At 31.6% G+C, this 21,474-nt stretch overlaps 2 protein-coding genes across 2 annotated transcripts in view; both read left to right on the plus strand.

Annotated features, from left to right (window-relative positions):
* LOC130441328 (fatty acid synthase-like) overlaps positions 1-10,222 on the plus strand; it is a 56,632-nt gene extending 46,410 nt beyond the window's left edge. The window contains exons 18-20 of the mRNA XM_056774950.1: positions 3,208-3,905; positions 8,931-9,167; positions 10,030-10,222. Of these exons, the coding sequence (XP_056630928.1) occupies positions 3,208-3,905; positions 8,931-9,167; positions 10,030-10,143 (1,049 nt within the window). The 3' untranslated portion in view covers positions 10,144-10,222. The remainder of the gene's footprint in view (positions 1-3,207; positions 3,906-8,930; positions 9,168-10,029) is intronic.
* Positions 10,223-14,250: 4,028 nt separating this feature from the next.
* The window catches only part of LOC130441872 (probable G-protein coupled receptor B0563.6), a 234,735-nt gene continuing 227,511 nt past the window's right edge, over positions 14,251-21,474 (plus strand). Inside the window, exon 1 of the mRNA XM_056775697.1 lies at positions 14,251-14,360. The gene's annotated coding sequence lies outside the window, so the exon portion shown is untranslated. The remainder of the gene's footprint in view (positions 14,361-21,474) is intronic.

Consider the following 21,474-nt stretch of genomic DNA (forward strand, 5'->3'; position numbering starts at 1 on the left):
AAATGAACAAAAAAGCCATTAAATAGTATACTAACAGATCTGAAGCAGCAGACGGGAGGTCCAGAACAAAATTATCTAAAAGCTTTAAGTTCCAATATTATAAAATTCAAATTCTTTTGGGATTGCCTAGAAAAATTGAACAAACTTAGCAAGAAAAATAAAATTGCCCTATAATGGATTCCGAGACATATCGGAGTGAAGGGAAGGGAAATAGCTGATAATCTCGCTAAAGCGAGGTAGACAAGGTCTTCATAGGACCTGAACCCTTTTGTGTTATCAGCTACAAAACAATGAAAAAAGCATTGGAAAAGAAAGTAGATATCAGCAAAACCAATTATTGGGACAACCTACAGGGACTGAGACAGGCAAATACTCTCCTGGGAAACTATAACGAGAGAAGATCTGCTGAATGTATTACTTTAAGAACAATCTACGAATACTAATAGGAGGCATTGTCACCTCTATAGACTTGAAGACGCTAGACTTAGTAGATAATGCGGCGTGCAGATTTTGTTTAGCAGAGGAGGAAACCTCTAGTGTGACACCCTATGTAACTCCAGAGCACTACACCTGGGATTGTATGAAATTAGAGGACGAAGATCTTTGGCAGATAAAGCCATCCTACATTCTGGATTTTCAGATCAGCCGTAAATACTGAGCTCCCAAATATCGCTGCAACAAAGGGGGGCGCAATAGATCATTTGGGTGGCAGTGTATTAGAGACCCCAATATCTACATACATTCTTACAAATACTTTTCTCTTCTTTTCCGCCAATAAATTTAAAGAGGCAACTTTAGCAGCTTATCTTATTTCTGATGCTGTTGAAGAAAGTCGCTTTCATTTTTGTGTTTCCATCTTTAGTTAGTTCTTTAAACACATAATAATGTTGACGGGCTTGATTCAAATTTATACTGTTACTTCATGTTACTAATGTTACTTCAATTTAGAAATTGTTACGAAAACCATGGGGCCTTAGAAAGCAGATATACGACAAACACATTTATTGTCGCTGATAGCTCAATGGTAATGCCCCGTGCATTCAAACTGCAGGTTAGGTTCGGGTACGAGGAAAATTTGCTTTTATAATTTTTGTCATGTGTACAAAATTCGGAAATGTTTAGTAGTGTTTTACATGATAAAATTTTAAAATCTGATTGTTTGTTGCCAAACAATATTGGTCCAGGCTACCATGGTAAAAATGAGGTATTACATCCGATTTTCATGAACATAAGGTTAACTTACCCTAATCTTCAAAATTGACCCTATGCCAATATGTGATTATTACTCTTGAGTGTGAAAAGTACCCCTTATTTCAAAAAATCAATAAAAATATAAGTATGAGCATTATAATGAGCAGAAAAACACTTTTAGGGTGTGGATAGAAGTTATTTGATGCTTTAATATATTATTTATAATTTATAAACCTCACTCGACATATTTCATCCCTTATAAAGCACCCCCGGTTAATATAAAATTGAAAAAATATTATTTAATTACTTCATAGTAGCTTACATATATTAAATTTGTTTTGTTTGTGTTCAACTCAAATATTTTGCATCCCAAATCTTTAGCACTTATAAATCATTCCTTATTACGAGAAAAATTGTAAAAAAAATATTTATTCTTATTAATGTTTTATCGTTTTATATGTTTCGACTTGAATATTTAGTGATTATTATTTTCAACCCCTTTTGTGTCAAATTTAGAACTTAACAAATTTTAAAAAATATCTACAGACGTACTTATAAAATTTTTTGATAAATTTTTTTCAAATTGACATCTTTTATATATATATATATATATATACTAACTTTAATATATTTCCGAGCTTTCGAATACCTATGTATTTTTGATATTATTAAAGCTTGTAAAAATTTTTAAACTCATAAAATTCGAAATTCAATATTAAAATTGACGTTGATAGAAATCACAGGCAATCTTAATCAATTATTTTCCAGATTTTGAATGCCTAAGTATTCAAAAGCTCGTAAGTTAGTCCACTTTGGTGTTTCCTTGCCACGTTCCCAATAAAGAAGTACTCATAATTTAGCTGGCAAAGACTTCTTCACAATTCTTTACAATATATATATATATATATATATATATATATATATATATATATATATATATATATATATATATATATATATATATATATGAGTAGTAAAAACTTTTTGTCTTGTACTTTTTCTGTATATCTCATAGTAGAAATTTTTAAAAACTTCAAAAAGAAAATTATTTTTCGACAGCATAATTTTTGTCGAAATTATGCATTCTAAATTATCAAACTTCCAGAAATCACAATTAATACGTGAATAAAGTAAATCATAAATGAATTATATTTTTATTGTAATTTGGGTAGTAATGAGAAGGGTGAAATTGAATTTTCTTATATAAATTGATTTAATACGGCCATAACTTTTTTAGTTTTGTTTTTTAAGTTTTAGTTTTTAGTTTCAAGCTACATGCAATTACCTCGAAAAGTTCACAGTTTTTCCGTTACTCTACTATTTAAAAAAGCTATCTCTTTGTTTTTGTTATAAGCTCCGTTTTGTTTCTCTATCAATTTTCGCGCTTATTTTCATTATAAAAATTTTCACAGCCTAGTTGGGGTGGAACTCACACATCGGCGTACTTTAGATTTTGCTTTTGGTGCTGTCAAAATTTCATTGAAATCGATGCAGGTTCGTGGAAATCGGAGGTGAAAACCTTGGTAGCCTGGACTATATAGCTAAATGAAGAAAGCATCTGACAGCAGTGATTAATGGATACCTATTATTAAAGTCGAGCTACAATGAATAAATTATATGAGAGTCCTGGATGAAAAATATAATTGTACCACAGCGTATCCAATAAGAATATAAATCCTAACTTGTTGAAGCTGTTTATGAGAACTAAGCTCATTCCAAAAAGATATGTAGTTATTGCAAGTTAATAAATTTTGTTTTCATAACATTTAAGCCACAACCGTAAAGCAAATTTTTTTAGAACGAATACAGAATGGGAATTCTGCTGGTACGAATACTATTAGTATTAATTCCAAAGAATTATTTATATAGTTAGTTATATTATTTATTTGCTGCCCCAACTTTTTAAAAACAATAGTAGCATCAATCATTTTGCTGAACCGTCATTTAACAAGAACCGTTGTGATAACTACATAAAATAAAGTTTTTTTAAAAATTTAATTCAGATTTTATTTTTAGATTTGGTAGACAAGTCGTTGAGTTTATCTCAACTTGGTTTAGACTCACTTATGTTGTCGGAAATAAAGCAAACACTGTATAGAAGTTACAACATAGAATATAGTCCAGAAGAAATCCGTGATCTAACTCTCAATTCATTGATTGAATTGAAAACAGGCGAAAATCAAGAAAAAACAATGGAAAATATTAATGAAATCAGTGGTACACAACCAAGTAGCCCAATTCATATTACACATATTTTACAAGATGACATTTTAATCGAGATGAATTCACCAAAAGAAAACACAGACAGAAATATATTCTTCATTCATCCAGTTGAAGGCAATGTAGATATTTTAAAACCTTTGGCCAAGAAAATAAAAGCAAAGGTATATGGTTTGCAATGCACAAAAGATGTGAATTTCGGCGATATAATCGATTTCGCTATTCATTATATTAACAAAATGAGGGAAATTCAACCTAGAGGACCATATTATATCTGTGGCTATTCATATGGATGCGTTGTGGCTACCGAGATGGAGATTCAGCTGGAGAAATCAGGAGAACATGTTCATGCAGTTTATATAGAAGGCTCACCGGCGTTCTTGCAGAACATGCTGAGAAATACGCATCTACGACAAGAACATTCAGAAGAAACATCACAACAGAAAATGTTAGCATATTTTTCTGCTACCTTTCCCAAAGTAGATGATAATGAGGTGGGTACAACTCTATTAGATTTTTTATTGATTATAGTTTAAATTTAGTATTATTAGGATAGTTGACACAGAAGTTAGGATATTGAGAAGCTTTTATTGCTTCACTATAATTGAAGAAATAAGTTATTTCGTTAATAAGACTTTTTTAGACTGCTTCTCAGGCCGCAAGTCTTATGAACTACAGTGGTAAGCATAGTAAGGCGCTGTGAATTTTATTGTTCAGTTTGTCATATATTTAGTATTGTTGATGCTGTTTTCTGTCGTTGTATTTTCGATTTAAACAAATTCTTAATTGGATATTGGTCGAAACTGTTAATACATAAAACACTATATTTCTAAATCGTCTTGGTTTAGGTCTCTTCTGAAATTATTTTTATACCCAAAAATTAAAGAAGTAATATCATATATTAAATACATTGTAATTATTCTGACGCTGTCAACATTGGGCAGACATCTCAGTACTTAGAAAATAGCCCAAAAAGTCATCAATATCATAAAAACAATAAAACTACAATAATATATAGACAATATTAAGAAATGGTTTACATTCATAAGAACGAACATTTACAATTCTATTTTCTAAATACTATATATTTTTGAGATGTAAAAACTAAGGAAAAGTTTTTATTTCAAACCAGATTTCTATTTTGATTTTATTTTTGTTTTGAAAATCATGACGCAGGTGATCTATTGATTAATATGAATACGCAAATTTTCAGTGTCCAGTTATATTTTGATAAATACTTATAGAAAAGTCGGAACGTCAATTTTATGTATCATCCAAAAATTATTATAAAAACTAAGTTTGAAAGAGAAGAAATAATCAATTAAGATTTTCTGTGATATTGATATTATTAAAGCTTGTAAAAATTTTTAAACATAAGTATTCGAAAGCTCGTAATATATATATATATATATATATATACATATATATATATATATATATATATATATATATATATATATATATATATATATGTCAATTTTTAAGCAAGTTAAGCAAGTATATAAACGTTTTAATTTTCTTTTGCCCTCTATTCTCTAAAGGGCAACGTTTAAAGGGTTCAAAATGTCAAACTTTCATCTGTCTTCAAAAAATTATAAAAAAACTAATTTTGAAATAAAAGAGACCTAAAATCAAAACGACTTAGAAACATAAACATATCAAAAGGTCTAATAAATATGATATTAAAGAAATTTAGAACAATATGTTTTGAAACACTGCAATAGATCCAAACGTCAAGATTTTACCTGTTTTTAAACGAAATTTCAAATTAAGGGAGATCCCAAAATAAAGATTATTCTCCAACCAAAAAAATTTTTATAATTAACCGGATAGCTTCTATTATGAATGGTAGAATTAGCTGGACTTTGTTTTCACAATACAGATAACTAAATAAATAAAATGCTAAGCAACAGTAAACCTAACTATGTTTTCAGACAATACACCTGTTCTGCTTAATATGTACATTGAAATGATAAATGAATCCCAACCGTAATCTGAATACTAAATAAAACACTTCTTAAAAAGAACTAAATAAAATAGTGGAACTACATACTATGTTTACCCGGATTGGTAAAATTACTATTGTAATAAATTGAAAATGTGGTTATTCTTTGCCAGACCTCTCATATCATGTGATCCTGCCAACGCGAGTCTTGAATCTCTCTCTATTCTCTTACCAGAAATTCATGTCCTATTCTTCTTCATTTTGTTCTTTCTTTGAAATTTCTATTATTGACTTAAGTACTTTTAAGCCAGATGCTTGATATATTTCTATGATAGAAAAGGTCTAATTCAATTTCAAGTAACTCATCTGATTGGATGAATCATGTTTCTACCTCTAATAGAATTGCCATATTAGAGTTATTTCATGATAATGGATTAGATTAGGCTAGTTTGGGCTTATATAAGACTTTTATCATAACTTCGAACGGTTAGGAGCATTTTAAAAACCGTACTTAAATTAATAGATTTCTTAGCCACTGCGAGAATTAATTTTCCATGGTTTTCGACGGATTCATGTTTTATAAAAGAGAAGAACGGTTAATCGTTGAAGCATATGTGATGAAAAGAGTTCTCTAAAGTCTTGGTGAACTGTTTGAGATCTGATGTTACTGAATCTCTCTTCGTCACCGTTTATTTGGCATCTTATTGATTGAAACTCCAATTTAAGTATTTTTTTGGGGTAAATAGTAGACTTCTAAAGCTTAACTCTTATCAAATGAGCGATCTTACTTAGATATTCTTAACACCGGATTGTATTGCTTGACAGAAAACTAATTTTCAACAAAATGTGGCAAATATGAAAAAAGTTATTAGAAATAAGTGATTTTCAACTTATTATTCAGTATATCTCTAGAATTTTCGAAGAGCTGTTGTACTTGCTATAATTGATAGTACTGCGCGAGCTAGTCTGATTTTAATACGCTTTATTAGTTTCACCTGTATGTTTGTATATTTGTAATTGCCTCTTTGGCCTAGATTCTTCCCTACTTTAAGCGGTAAGATTCAATTTAAACTTTGCATAATTGTCAAAGACTGACTACATTGCAATAATCCGATTATCTGATTATCCTGAACAGATTTGCCAGGATTAATAAATTACTCATTGTATCCTTTACATGAGAATAAGAAATATGGAGCTGGTGGGTAAGCTTAGCTTAAAAATTCGATTAATATATTTGTACATATTAAATACGGTTTTAAGATAACAAATAGAACTGAGAAGCAAAAAGTGAAGTACAGTTTGAACTTTTAGTAATTATCAAACTGAACAGTGAAAAATGATACTCAGCATAAGATAAAATTTCTTATGAAAAATTACTTTCATCATTATAAAAGTGTGTGCTTTCTATGACATTTTTAAACTAATTTGGTGTTTCCGAATGAAGTTAGTAGAAAATTATGTGCTACATCGAGTCCTCAATTTTGATATCACAGTTTATTATTAAACAGAAAAAAAATTTACATTTTGTGCTTTTTGAAAACCATTCCAAGGTTGGTTATAAACTTGACCACTTGGTGGATGGAACAATGGTTTTGTTGTGTGAGCTACGGAACCATATGATACTGGGGCTCTTTGAGGGTGCATTGGTTTATTAGGAGTTGGTGAAGTTGTTTGAGTTGTAGGCAATATTGTTTTGTAATAGAGTTAATAATTTGTTCCTCAGAAACCTGAAAAAAATTCATATTAAACAAGAACTGCATTGAAAACATTCTAAAACAGAATCCATGTCAGTGTTTAGCAGTAGGTTATTGGAATTTAATCTGTAATTCTCCTTTACTTTGAATCATACCAATTTTAATATTATTATTAAGTAAAGAGCATTTATCATATTCTTTTTGGTAAATGGGAAAATGGAAATCTACGGTAACTGAAAAATAATTCGGGCTATCTGGAATAGGAACCGATCCTTGGTTAGTCGCTATAAGCTTAACTAGTTGATGTATCGTAAAGACACATATCGCATCTATATTTCAGACACCTATATACGAGACCCAGCGAGAAACAGTAACGTTCATCTTACCGAAGAGCGCCGTTCTTGTTAAGAAAATGAGTAAAGAAAGGAATAATGGGTAGGGAAGTCCTACCCAGTGGATAATTTCCAATTATTGAAAAAATCATTCGAAGAATCCCGGACTCAAATTTATTAGTTACAAAAAGTAAATCTGGCTTAAAATTTCATATAAAGCACTTTTCTAATAGTTTCTCATCAGTAATTTCATTCTTATAACAAAACTAATTTCTTAATTTTTAGTTTTGTTATTGCTAAAAGTGTAATAGTTAATTATTTTATACTATAATTTATATAATATTTCACTGTCATTCGAAATGTATTCTCGATAAACAATTTATTTTACTTCTCCCTTTACAAAAATATCCAATGGTGTAAAATCTGGATATCTAGCAACTAACATGTCACACCAAACTGATTATTTAGTGACTCAGTAATCCTTTGTGTGGAATGAGCAGGACAGCTGTCAAAAGTTCGTCTATAATTCGTCTATAATGTTCCCTCAATTAAGTTTCTAGCTCCTAATACATGGCACAAAAGATAAGTGTTCACTTTTTTGAAATATTACCTTTTTGTTATATACTAACAGATTTCAGAAGTCGGAGCACCATTTGTGGTAAAAATACTTCAGAAAAGAAAATAGAATCATGAATATTGGTGTTTTCTATCATTAGCTTCTATAAAGATAAACAGAACTTCAATCGCCTTGCTTCGTCACCTTCTTCTAACGTGTGACAAATTTGACAAATTTTCAATTTGTACGGATAAGTTTGGTTGCTTCCTAAATTCTTTGTAATTTTTCCTTCTGTAATTACGCTCCAATTCTGCATCTTTTAATTAACAACGACTAGTACTTGCATCCATTTAAACATAAACTTTTGTAACTTTTTATAATGGATGCTTCCTGTTGTAAGGCATTGATAAAAAGTGAGGCAGTACTTTTGTTTATCGCAGTATTTGGATATTTTCTACTTATCAAACCAATAATCATATTCATCGGTATTTAACCGTTTGTGCCACACAAAATGTGGTTAGAGTTTTGAAGCTTTTGATATCGATGGAATAAATAAGTAGATTCACATAACCAATGACTTGTGATTGCACACAACTGTCTATTCTTATGGTCAGTGTATTTTATACAAAAACAATTATTGTCACTATTCCGGAAAATTTTACCTTGTCTTTGATTTGATATTTCGTCCTACCGATATATCGGAAACAATATTATTTCAAAATGGAAAATATTATAAAGGTTGCTTGGGTGGGAACATCATTGTGTTATATTGTTAATGAGGTACACTATTCAAATATGAAATTCAATATGTACGAGTAGTTATATCAATTCTGTAGGTTTCTTTTTGAAACACTTCATTGCAAATGTCAGATGCCAGTTAGTTTGAAAAAAACTCGAGACACATACGAAATTTGTGTTTTTCTTTCTTATTTTCTAGTAAAAAAAACTATTTCGCTTTATATTGTTACAAATTTTTCTTTTTTCTTTTGCAGATTAATAAATCATTGAACAGTACAACTAAATGGGATGAACGACTTCAAATAATCAGTCAAATTGTGTCTAAAGCAACGGGAATAGAAATAACGAAAGTAATGGCATCTGCTGAAAGTTTTCATAACCGATTAATGGCTGGGTTTCATTACGAACCCTCTACAAGAACTAATGGTGAACTGTTACTAATTAGAAGAGCCGAAAATCAATTTATATCTGAAGATTATGAACTGAATAAGGTACATACAAGTACATATTTTTTAAATTTTTTCATAGGATGACACTCTAAAAATTGTATCGTATTTTGTAACAACTTCTTTATGGATCTTTATTATTTGAAACTTTGACTAGCTTTGACTAAAAAACTGTTCATCTTCAAATATCGTTCACATCAAGTGTTACCTTGCCAGGACACCAGAAATCGAAGAGATGGATCATCCACCTCCACACAGTAATCTGAAAGTTGAGTGAACAACTTAATTTTAAATTTTCAGGTTAAAAATATATTCTTCTCTCTCTATTTTTCCCTTTGTCACCACTCTAATAGTTCGTATGCTCTTAGGAACGGATAGTTCGAAAATATTGAACGTCTGTCAGCTTTCTTCAATACTAATTGTTATTGTTTCTTGCTGTTTCTTGATAATCAGCATCCAATAGAAACTGCTCTGGGAGAAACTTAAAGGACTTGAACTGGTTCATTTCTAATGCATGCTCTATTTAACCCTAAGTTTTTCTTTTTACACATATGAACGATAAAAAGATTTATCACACTTCAGATTTGAAATACCATTAGACGCATAAAGTGCGCTTGGCATTACGATTAAACATTTTGATTGGTTCAAGATAACCAAATATTTAGAATTTTGAAGCACTTTTGTCGTTTCCATTGAATTTGGTTACTATATATATGAGTTTTTGTTAGGGAAGTGAGGTTTTGATGGCTCCTCATAGAAGCAGTTTCTTCAATTGGGAATTTGAGAAGCCTTTATAAAGATTATTAATTTCTAATTGGTATTCCAATAAATAAGAATTTTCATTATTTTATCAATAATAAGAATCTTGTATTTTAGACGTGAAGTTCCTATATTTAATATTTTTCAGATCAAATCATCTCCTGTGAAAATACTTAAAGTGAATGCAGACCATAAGACAATTTTATTGGGAGAAAATACTCAAACAGTGGCAAACGCAATTAATAATTTCTTTGAATTGTAATGTGCTTTAGATATACCCAGTAAAGATATTATTGTGAACAAAATACTGTAGATAAAGAATAAAATATATTCAATTTCTATTTTATAATTTGATTTAATAATAACATGAAAATCGACGTTTTTTTATCTATCTCAAGGATTTTTATTCAATTCTTGTCGATTGGGCTTAATATCATTGAAAAGACTCATTTTGATTTGAAATATAGTTGAGTCCCAAGTCCCACAATTGTATAGATACCCCATATTGCTAAGCGATTTGATATGATTTTTCATTGAAATATGTTGGAGCTACTATCTATCTCGTACTTGGTCAAACACAAGACAACAACAATGGACTTACCATTTGAACATTGATTTCACGGAAACGTTTCTGTAATGATTTATTTTTTGACATAGACGTCCAATTTGTATTGCGTTGGAAAAGGCAATGAAGAACTCATGTCTTCTTGTGAAGCGGCCAAGGGTATTTGGGCCAAGTTGAGTTCTGTGTATGAGCTGAGTTCAAGTTAGAGATAAGATAGGATTCTAAAATATTTCTTTTTTTATGGAATCATGAATGCTAAGGATGGAATTGTCAATCATGATGTGCGCCATCAGCGTGATTTCAATGAGCTCAATGGAAAATTGAAGACGCTGCAATAGGCTGAATTAATATTGACGGGGCAGATAATGTCAACTCTACCTCCACGTTACTTTGAATTTATAGTGTCTGGGAAAGTGTTGCTGCTCAAAACAGTACCCTTAATAGCCGAATGGAACGTTTGAGACTAATGCGTCCTCCGAGCAAGGATTCAAGTAATGAAGTAGCACTTCTTGCCCAAATGTCGCTAAGCGGTATATGGAGGTATATGAGACTCAAAACGCTCAAGATCTGCATTTGTTACTACTTCTGGTGGAGCTGCCATTACATGGATGAGTCGCAAGCAACCAATCGTGGCGTTGAGCACAACTGAAGCTAAATATATGGCTGCAAGTGAAGGTGCGAAGGAAATTGTGTGGCTGGGTAGGCTGCTGAACAAAATAACAAGTCTGTCTCGGTTACCAACGCTGCTCGTTGACAATATGGGTACTATAAGACTAAAATGAAATCCAAAGCTCCATCGCCGGACTAAGCACATAGAGGGGCGCTACCACTTCATATAAGAAAAAATGAGTAGATCTAGCTGGAACACGTTTAAAATCATCATCAACTTAACGATATGTTCACGAGGAGTCTTCCTGCTCCTGAATTCTCAACTAATAGAAAATCTATTGCAGTCTTCAGTTTGGGGGAATGTGTTTGAGCCACATACCTTGGACTTGATCAAATACAAGACAACAACAATTGACTTACCGTTCGAATATTGATTTCACGGAAACGTTTCTGTAGCTACTTATTTTTTGACAATGACGTTCAATTTGTATGTGTAGTCGTTTTAAATTGCACTGTCAAAAGCTCTATTCATTCAACTGCTATTTGCTTCAAGTATAATCACAAGCACTCGATATATTGATGATACGTGATGAAAGTACACTGGTAAAATTAATTCTTGATAAAATTTGGTAATGAAACTCATTTAGTTGAGTAATACAATTGAATTGAATACAAACATCATTGATTATAATACTGGAATGTAAACCAATAAAATAATATTTCTGTATCGCAAAGTGCTATATGCACACTGGTATTGTGCCTGTGTGAAATCTACGAACAATGCATAAAGAATCATTTATTCATGGCCAGTAATTTGTGATTTTTTCAAAATCTGCTCCGTCACTAATAAATTAATTCAAAAGCCTACTTCATATTCCCACTGTGTTTCCCTGCTTAATTATTTTCATTAGAATTTCAGCAATAATAGAGCCTTTTTTTGGACTATGTATTCTCTACTCCATATTATACGAACTAGCCCATCCGGCAACTGTTTTTATTCCTAGAGTTTCCGTAATTTTATTTGTGTTTTTCGACTTCACTATATTCAATTCCAGCCTTTTCACTTGAGGCTTCTATTTTAGTGCCGGCTACTTCTATATCTAGACATCTTTCCATCTCTACAGTTTATTTTGATTCCGCATCAGAATACGATACAATATATTCTAAGGAAATGATACAAGACGTACATCTGTAAGAAATTCATGGCATGGCCACTTGAAATTCACGCTAATATACATAGTGAATAAATGAAGAAAAAATGTGATGAATATGTATTTACGAGAGTTGCCTATCAAGTGGCTTCGAATTATGAAGCGACTTATAGGATGAATTTCGTGAAGGTCGTCCAAAATCGGCTGTTGTGCCAGAAAACATTAATGCCGTGCGTGAACTGATCGTCATGTGACATACAGTAATATTGATTCATACTTGATCATTAGTTCCACTCGCATATATTAAATATTTCATGAACATTCGAATATCAAGAATAATTGTTCGCGTTGGATACCGCATAATTTGACAATCACTCAAAAAAAAAGGCTCGTGTCGAATGGTGCAAAGAAATGCTGAAAATATTCAATCATGGTGCTTTGGGAGATTGTAATAGGTGACGAATCTTAGATCTATCCATATCAATCGGACACTAAACAACAATTGACGCCTGTTTTTCGGAATAACTGCTCATATCACCACCGTTCCATTAAAGCAACGTTAAGCGGTCAATTCTAAATTATAAAATAGCATTTGGTCGACAGAAGAATTTATTTTGTTATGATCAATGGAAACTGCTACTGCTGATTACAGAGTTTTGATGAGGTGATGGATAATGGAGAATGACCTAGAATTAAATAAGGAAAAAAATTAGAAGAAAAACCAGACTCTTTAGACAAAGAACATCACAAAGGATCAAACTGAAGGACCAGGTCCGTAAAATAAAATAAAATTGAATACTTCAACAGTGTGTATTTCGCAAAACTATTTATTATGTGTCTGCTACGAAAGTCAACTAAACCTTATTTCTATATTATTTATATATAATTAAAGCCATCAGAAAAAAAATAATTCTATCAATACTATACTATTACATTTTTTGACAATCTTTTATCAGTTTCATATGTATGTTTGTAGCTTACATTTTATTATCGATTTCATTCTACTTTGATTAGATTTGACGTCAATGTGTTAATTCAATCAAAGAATCTGATTATCTTGAATAGATTCACCAGGTTGTATCGTTGGCATGAGAGTAAGATCGAGCTAGTGGGCAAACCACGTAAGCGTACGGTTACTGATTTACAAAATAGAGACGCAAACATCGACACATCAAACAACAACAAAGGAAAAAATTAAAGACTCCCGAAACACTCTTTTAGAGTAGTTCCAAAAACTAAATAACACACTTTTATCAATAATCAAACTAAAAAGTAGAAAATAATTCTTGGCATAAGAATACAATTCCTAATTAGAAAAATAAACCTCACTGTTATAAAAGCCTTCTGTGTACCCAAATGAAACTGGTGAGAATTTATAACGAGTAAGTGGTGAAATGATAAAGAGAGCGGGAAGATCTACTTAGTGAGTAAATTTCGGAAAAATAATTCGGACGACCCAGAATAGGAATCGAACCCAGATCTATTGGTTAGGCTTACCAGTTGATCTATCCTAGCGACTCGTACTGTATTCTTATTCTAGTCGTCTACATCAGATACCTACTAAGAAATATTACCAACCATATTACCGTAGAGAGCCGTTTAGAGCATATAGGAAAATTGGGAGATAAAGGAACAAAGGAGAGTCCTACTACGTGAACAATTTTCAGTAATCGAAAAAGTCATTTGGACCGTCACACAACGCAAAGTTAGTTTATTATATAAAAAATCACCCCATACTTTTGTGACATCCATCTTCTCATCAGTAATCTTATTCTTATGACAATAATTACTTCTTACTTTTCAGTTTGATTATTCCTACAAGTTTTTATTTTAAACGATACTTCATTTAACCAAATAACTGTAACATAAGAAGTGAGAGTAATATTATAGATCCGTCTCTGTATGTTATAGAACCTTCTATAATAACAGAAACAAACTGTTTATATTTAATAAAAGTATTAACCCCAATCTGTATAATGCGCACGTGAGCAGTTTCAGCAACAGGCTTCAGCGCTGAAGACCGCTGTAATTTCAGAATATTTTCAGTAGTGCTGCGGTCGTTGAGAATATGCGATTGAAGTGAATTTTGAAAAACTCGCGACGACGACCGTACCGCTCTTGGCAGTCAGAGGAAAACTCTCAAATTTTAGTTAGGTAGGTGTCTAATTTTATGATATGTATTATAACTTTTAGTAAATATTCTTCATCATAGATTTTTATATAGCAATTGATAACATGTAATTAAAATTATTTTGCTTTTATTGAGTTTTGAAAATTTTACATCATGCAAAGTTTATATTTTTATAAACATAAAAAAAGCTTTTCAAATCAAATTAGATTATTTATTTCCTATCAGTGATTATATAGGAGTTTTTTTTATTTTTTTTCTTGAATAAACTTTGGAATGAAAATATATTCTCTAAATTTGGAAGATCTATTTTTAGCGTGAATTACTTTGAAAATATTTTCATAATAAAACTGTTGTTTCGTTTGTTCCTGAAAAAAATATCCTAGTATGCTGTGTTCTGTATCAAATATTGTGTATTATTTAGTATTTATATTTAAATAGTTTCGGAGTCGATTGACTGACTTTCTGAATGGAAGTTTCTGTTAAATTAATATGCTTGAACTCTTCTATGTATTAGTTGCTATTAGTAGGAACAAGACTATGGCCTATTTGTATCTGCTAAGTTATAGGAATAATGCATGTCTCAATTCTTTCATAGTAAATTTAAATAGAACATTATCGTGAAAAATTATTAATTATTATCCCACTGGATCTCTTTTCTACTCTTCTAGTATTTTATCTATTTCTATCTAACCTCATTTTAAATTCTATTGAGGATGTTACTATTTCATAATGCATAGTACGTCAATATGTTATGTTAATGATCCTGATTTGTAACGTGCTGTTTGTGGTGAATTCGATCCGAAGTCGATTCCAAGATAATGTTTGGGTACTTCATAGTATATTTATGACTAAATAAAGATACAAACGCAATAAAATTTCAATATACAAAAGAAAACCACAATTAATAATGTTACAGTGATAGGAACGGGTAATAATTAGTTTATAAGTATGCAGCATGTCCAGAAGTAAATATTATTATTAGAAAAGATGTCGTTTACAGAGTATAAGGCACTTTCCAGTGAATATGCCCTCAAATTATTGCGGAATTCGGGAAAAGATTAGATCGATTTGATTTCAACTGGTAAGAGATTGAGCATTTTTTTGCATTGTAAAATATAGAGCCTTTGACTGATACTGAACGTGGAGTAGGTAGGTAAAGTCGTGATCTGCGTTCCTAAGTGGATAGCCGTGTAATGATCATGTTTACGAATCACGCAAACGGATTCAAAGAAGAGTCGGAATTTTTAATCTTTCAAAGAAATCCTGGCAGTGAGCCTTGCACTTTAGTCCGAGTAAATATCGAACAGCTTTCTTTTGTAGTTAAAAGATTCGTTCAAATAGAGTCGCACCACATGTACCCCAGAAGGGAAGGGCATATCGGAGATGCAACTCAATAAGGGCATAATTAACTGTTAAGTTCTTTGGAAACTGATCGCAGGACAAAACAGGAAGAACTCAATTTTTTAGATAAGGCGGCAATATGTAACTCCCATTTCAATGAATTGCCCACAACAAGCCCTAAGAATTTCACAGATTTAACGACGTCAATGGTGGTGTTATTTAATAAAATATGATAAGAGTTTAGTTTTAGAAACATTGAGATACCAGAAGATTAGAATCGCATTATGATTTAAGGGTGATTAGGTCACTAGATATCGTCCTAGGAAGTGTCATAAGGTCAGGGCTGCTCCAAGAAAAACTAGTATCGTCTTCAAAAAGACATATTTTATCACTGATGTCTAGAACAGTATGACGTTCATAAACAGAGAAGCAAAACAGGTCATAGTACTCAACCTTGGCCCATTCCTCATTCTATTGTCTAAAATATGCGTGAGCAATTGTGATAACACCTCAAAATTCGTTTAGTGAAAATAAGAACAAAATACCAGTTTCTCACCATGTAGGATACTAACATTGGAGAGATCAAACTAAAACACCTATTTTTGCCAAGTAGAACTTTGAGAACTCATTAAAAGAAATCATCAAATTTTCAACCATTTTTTTGGAATCAGCTTGATCCTCATACGGGTAGAGTTACTAGTGTTAAGGTTGAAAGATAAAAAATTACCTTTCTTACGATGCTCAACTGTCTGCATATTATACAAGAGAACATAACAAACAATGCAATTTTTTTCATATGATGAAAATGTTGTGAATTACTTCAATGTGTGTGGTTTGTTAATTTATCAGACCGATTAAAGGCGTCGCGTCTTTCTATTGACAATTGTAAAAAAAGCCTCAACACAGTTCTTCTCTAAACTGTCAATAAATATGCTACCGTTTCAATTGGCCATTCAACAACTATGAAAGAAGAATACAATGTGATTTCAATTCTTTCACGAAAAATGAAATATACTGAACATAACTAAACGTCATCACGTCATTGGATTCAAAATATTGGCCAATGAGATATGCTTTTGCTGTTTCTTGCTTTATTGTAGTTAGTTGATAAAGACAAACTTCTGACTATATCAAAAAAATTTCGCCATCACTTTTCCGGCTAATGGAACCATATTATCTTTTTACGGAACAGGTTTGTTTTGTGCTAGTCCGTTTTTTCCTTTCAGAAGTTTGGAGGATCCAGGTTACATGTTAAGTTATGAATAGACATAAAAATCAGACTCATTTTGTTCAAATAGCATCAATAAGGACTAGAAAATTTTCAGTCGATAGCGCATTTGGTTCAAAACCGGCACCCAGCGCGTGGTTAGCTTATACATGCTTAATTCGGTCAGTATATAGCAAATGCGTTCTTTAAATATGCTACTCTCATCTCTCTCACGGTAATACCATGGTCGTCCAGTACCTTTTGGTGAGGTTTTTCGATGATATCGCGGGTCGTCGAAAAATTTGGCCTTCTCGAATTCTTATTGTGAATCAAGCTGATACGGCCACGTTTGAATTTAGACAGTCAACATTTTGAGGTTATCATTGATGGTGCAGAGTCTCCGCACACAGATTTAGCTTTAGTTACTATATTGTTTTCTAAATAACCATTTATTGACAGTTCAATACTCAATTTATTCCATTTCTAGAAACATTTTCACAATGACTCATTAATACGATTGAAAAGCTTTTCACTCTCATTTAATTAATAATCACAGCTTGTGATGACAATAATATTGATAATCTTTTACATACTCAATTCAAACTAACTAAGCATTTTCTCTATTATATATCATCTCTTCGGTCAATGTATGTTGAGTCAATTAGCTCTAGTTTATCTACTAACCTCATTTTAAATTTGATTGAGTTAATTTTACTATTTCATAATGCATAGTACGTCAAGACACATATTTAGCTACTGTATTGTTTTCAAATATAACCATTTATTGACAGTTCGATACTCAATTTTTTCCATTTCTAGAAACATTTCCACAAAGACTCACTAATACCGTTGAAAAACAGAAACTAAGTGCAAAAAATGGTTGAAGCTTCAATGAAAATATGTTTCCCAGCTTACTCGTATATTGATAAGTGCTGACAATTGGTTGAGTGCGAAAGCTTTTTACTCTCGTATATGGAATATTCACAGGTTCTGTATCACAATAATATTGATAATATTTTACATATGTAATTCAAAGTGAATAAGCATTTTTTCTCTTTTACATTTTCTCTTCGGTCAATCCTCTGAGGACTGCTGAGATATGTATTAACAAGGCAACTGAAAAAATGGGGTAATGCGTACTTAGATACTGAATCAACTTCGCTTACCTACTTACCGCTCAGGGATAACTTTATACAACTTGAACAATCAAGATATGGGGGCTTATAAAATAAGAAATATTAAGATCTCCACTGTACGCACAGAGATAGAGAGAGAGAGAGTTGTTGAGAAAGTTGACATTTTTTAAATGGAAAAATGATATATACTATCACTTCTTCCATTAAAATTATAAAGAATCTGAAAAGTCTTTATTAACATTGCAACATATAAAAGAAAAATTTATTTTTTAAACAGAATTCAATGAATCACAGTAATCACTTTGAATATGACAAAACTTATCTTTCTCTGAAATGTTTATTTAATAAATTTTTGTGTACTTCGCAACCATTCCATTTGAAGCAGTTTTTGTATCTGCCAATTAGAAACATTAAGATTTTTCACTCACTTTAAGCCTTCCAATCGAAAGAAAATGTTATAATCACCCGGAAACTTCGACCAACATTGCACTCAAAATATTGCAAAAGATGGATATAAAGAAATTTTACTTTCATATGAGAAGATTTTAAAACTCATTTATTCGTTTAAAAGAACAAATACAAGGAATTATTTTTATGTCTCAGGTCCAACTGAAGCATTGGGATAGATGATGAATCTACTGGACTTATATCATGAGGCTATGTTTACAATTATAGCACTGCAGTATAAAAATCATATATGAAAGATAAAGAGAGCGAGGCATGGGAGCTTGCTCGAGTGGGCCCGAACGGATAGCATAGAGAAAAAGAACATTAGTATACTCTTCTCTATTTCTCTCCACTCTATTCTGAATGGATCGAAACGACGTCGAAGTTTCAAGTGGTGGTAGGGTCCAATGGTACAATTTTACTCATATGCCACTATCTCAATCGTTAATATTTTCTCAATAATAAGAATACGTGAATCGAAAAGCAAAATTGCTCTCAATAGCTCGTATCTGTTAAGTTTTGACAAGCTACGTCAATTAGTATGTGTCTGTTTGGCTACCTCGTAATGTGGTCTTAATGGGCATTCTTTTGGGTGGAAAATAACCAATCAAACCAGAGCTAAACTTTATGGGAACTTTGAATAATTAATTTTAATTATGAAACAGTGTTCTACTGAAGTTTTGTTGTTGCCATATCAGCCAAACATAAAAGACGACTTCGTAGAAGCTTGGCGTTATTCAATCATATTATGGATAAATTTTTGCAACGTGATCGGCGTCAAAAGAAAACAAAATGAGTTTCCAAGCTAAGATAGCCATTGCAACTCTCTTTTCATAATATTATACGAACTATTCCTCAATCAGATTTCACCAACAAATCAAATGTATTTGAGGAAGAGAAATTGATTTCAGAGTAGTTCAGAAAGTAACGTACAGGGTCCTTCACGACAATCTGAACGATATATATGGGAAAGTACTGAGACTAGTGTTCTGAAAATTTGCTTGTAATAATGGTCGTTTCAGCTGAGATAATTTCAGTTTTCTGAAACTTCCGATTATACCGGAAGTGGACCCAAACTTCGTTATTTTAAACATAATATTATTTTTTGTCATGAAATTTTTGAAATTCACGCAAAATTCCAATATAACTTTATATATGGCATCGTATGCCTAAAGTACACCATTTTTTTAATTATTTCACATTTTCGAAAGTTTTGGACACATGCAGCCAATTCATATAGTTCAAATTAACGGTTTTTGTAGTTACGTGAAAAAACTAAAATCTTCATGGTTTTCAATTGTCACCTGCCGATGGCAAACAACGAATAACAAAAGTTAACGTATCAAAACTTAAGATACTTTGGTCAATTAATAATTAATCAATTAAATATTTGGAAGCACTACACTAAGAGAAGAAGAACAAAACTAAGAATTAACCTAAAATGTTCGAAATGGTTGCCCCCAACTTCAATTTCAATGTTTTTGCTGCGATAAAAAATGACAGTATGTTGGTGGTACATTTTTATGAAATTTGAACGGTATTCTTACTATTTAAATTTGAGGGGGAATTTTACTTCAAATTTTTGTTTATTCCAGGTGACAGATTTGTAGAAATATTAGAAAATTGTTTCAACCCACTAAATCTGAATTGGAATCAACTGTAACATTTTGAGGACCGATGGATAGCACACGATGGATATATTCTTTTTTTGGGGTCGTATAAAAGATATAGTGTATGCTTCGCCGTTAACTACAAAAGAAGATTGTCAGGAAAGACTTCGGAATACTTTTCGAACTGTTCCACCGCAAGAAATTCGAAACACCAATCAACACGGGTTTTTAAGAAAAATTCATAAATGTTTGGAAGTTGGGGGCAACCATTTCGAACATTTACTTTAGTTTAATTTTTAGTTTTGTTCTTCTCCTCTTGGTGTAGTGATATAAATATTTTTTAATTGACTGAAGTATTATAATTTTTGAAACGTTAACTTTTGTTATTCCTTGTTCGCCATCGGTAGGTGACATTTAAAAACCATGAAAATTTCAGTTTTTTCAAGTTTCTACAAAAACCTAATTTGAGATATATGAATTTACTAACGAAGTCCCCTTGTGTAGAAGTGTAGAATCCAATGGTAAAGAGAAAAATGGGGGTTGCCATTTGAAAAAATTGAGTTTTCGAAGTTTTTAGATAGCTAAATTCGGCACAACACCCTATATAAATTTTTGTTAAGATTTTCACAGATTTTGAAAGTGTTATCTGTTCAAATCCCACAAATATTAGACTTGACTTACTTAAACTTAGAAATATAATTTTTTTAGTGGACTGTGAAAAAATTTCGAAAATGTGAAATAATTGAAAAATCGTGGACTTTAGGGATGCGTCATATAAAGTTGAATTGAAATTTCGAGTAGAATCCAAAAATTTAATAAAATCCATAGCATTCTATTCAAAATAACGAAGTTTGGGTCCACTTCCGGTATAACCGGAAGTTTCAGAATACTGAAATTATTTTAGCTGGAACGAGCATTTTGGAAAACCCATGTAAGCAAATTTTCAGAGCACTAGTCCCAGTACTTTTCATATGCATATCGATTCAGCTCGTCGCAAAGGACCTTGTATAAATTAACTTGTGTATATGTTAATTTTTTCATAGAAGCAATTATTTGTAGGGCCATATAAGATATTTTCGAAGTTTTTGTATGAAAAATTACATTTGAAATGTGAAATTTCAAAGATATCATAATTTTCACCCGTCATAAGATGACGCACAAGCTTATCACTAGTAGAATAAGAATTCCTCAGAAACTACGATCGGGTTAACCCCGGATCACGTCCACTGGCGTTCGGAAACTGAACGAAGTGAATAGGCTATAACTTCAAATGATAAGATCCTTCTTACTCTACCACACCAAGGGGTAAATGTGATCAGTTGGTTATTTCGTTAGGTACAGGCCTGGAATCCGCACACATAAGGTCAGATAAGAAGACACACAATCAGCGGTTATT

This window comes from Diorhabda sublineata, chromosome 3 (assembly GCF_026230105.1).
Source record: "Diorhabda sublineata isolate icDioSubl1.1 chromosome 3, icDioSubl1.1, whole genome shotgun sequence".
In the NCBI taxonomy this organism is placed as follows: Eukaryota; Metazoa; Arthropoda; class Insecta; order Coleoptera; family Chrysomelidae; genus Diorhabda; species Diorhabda sublineata.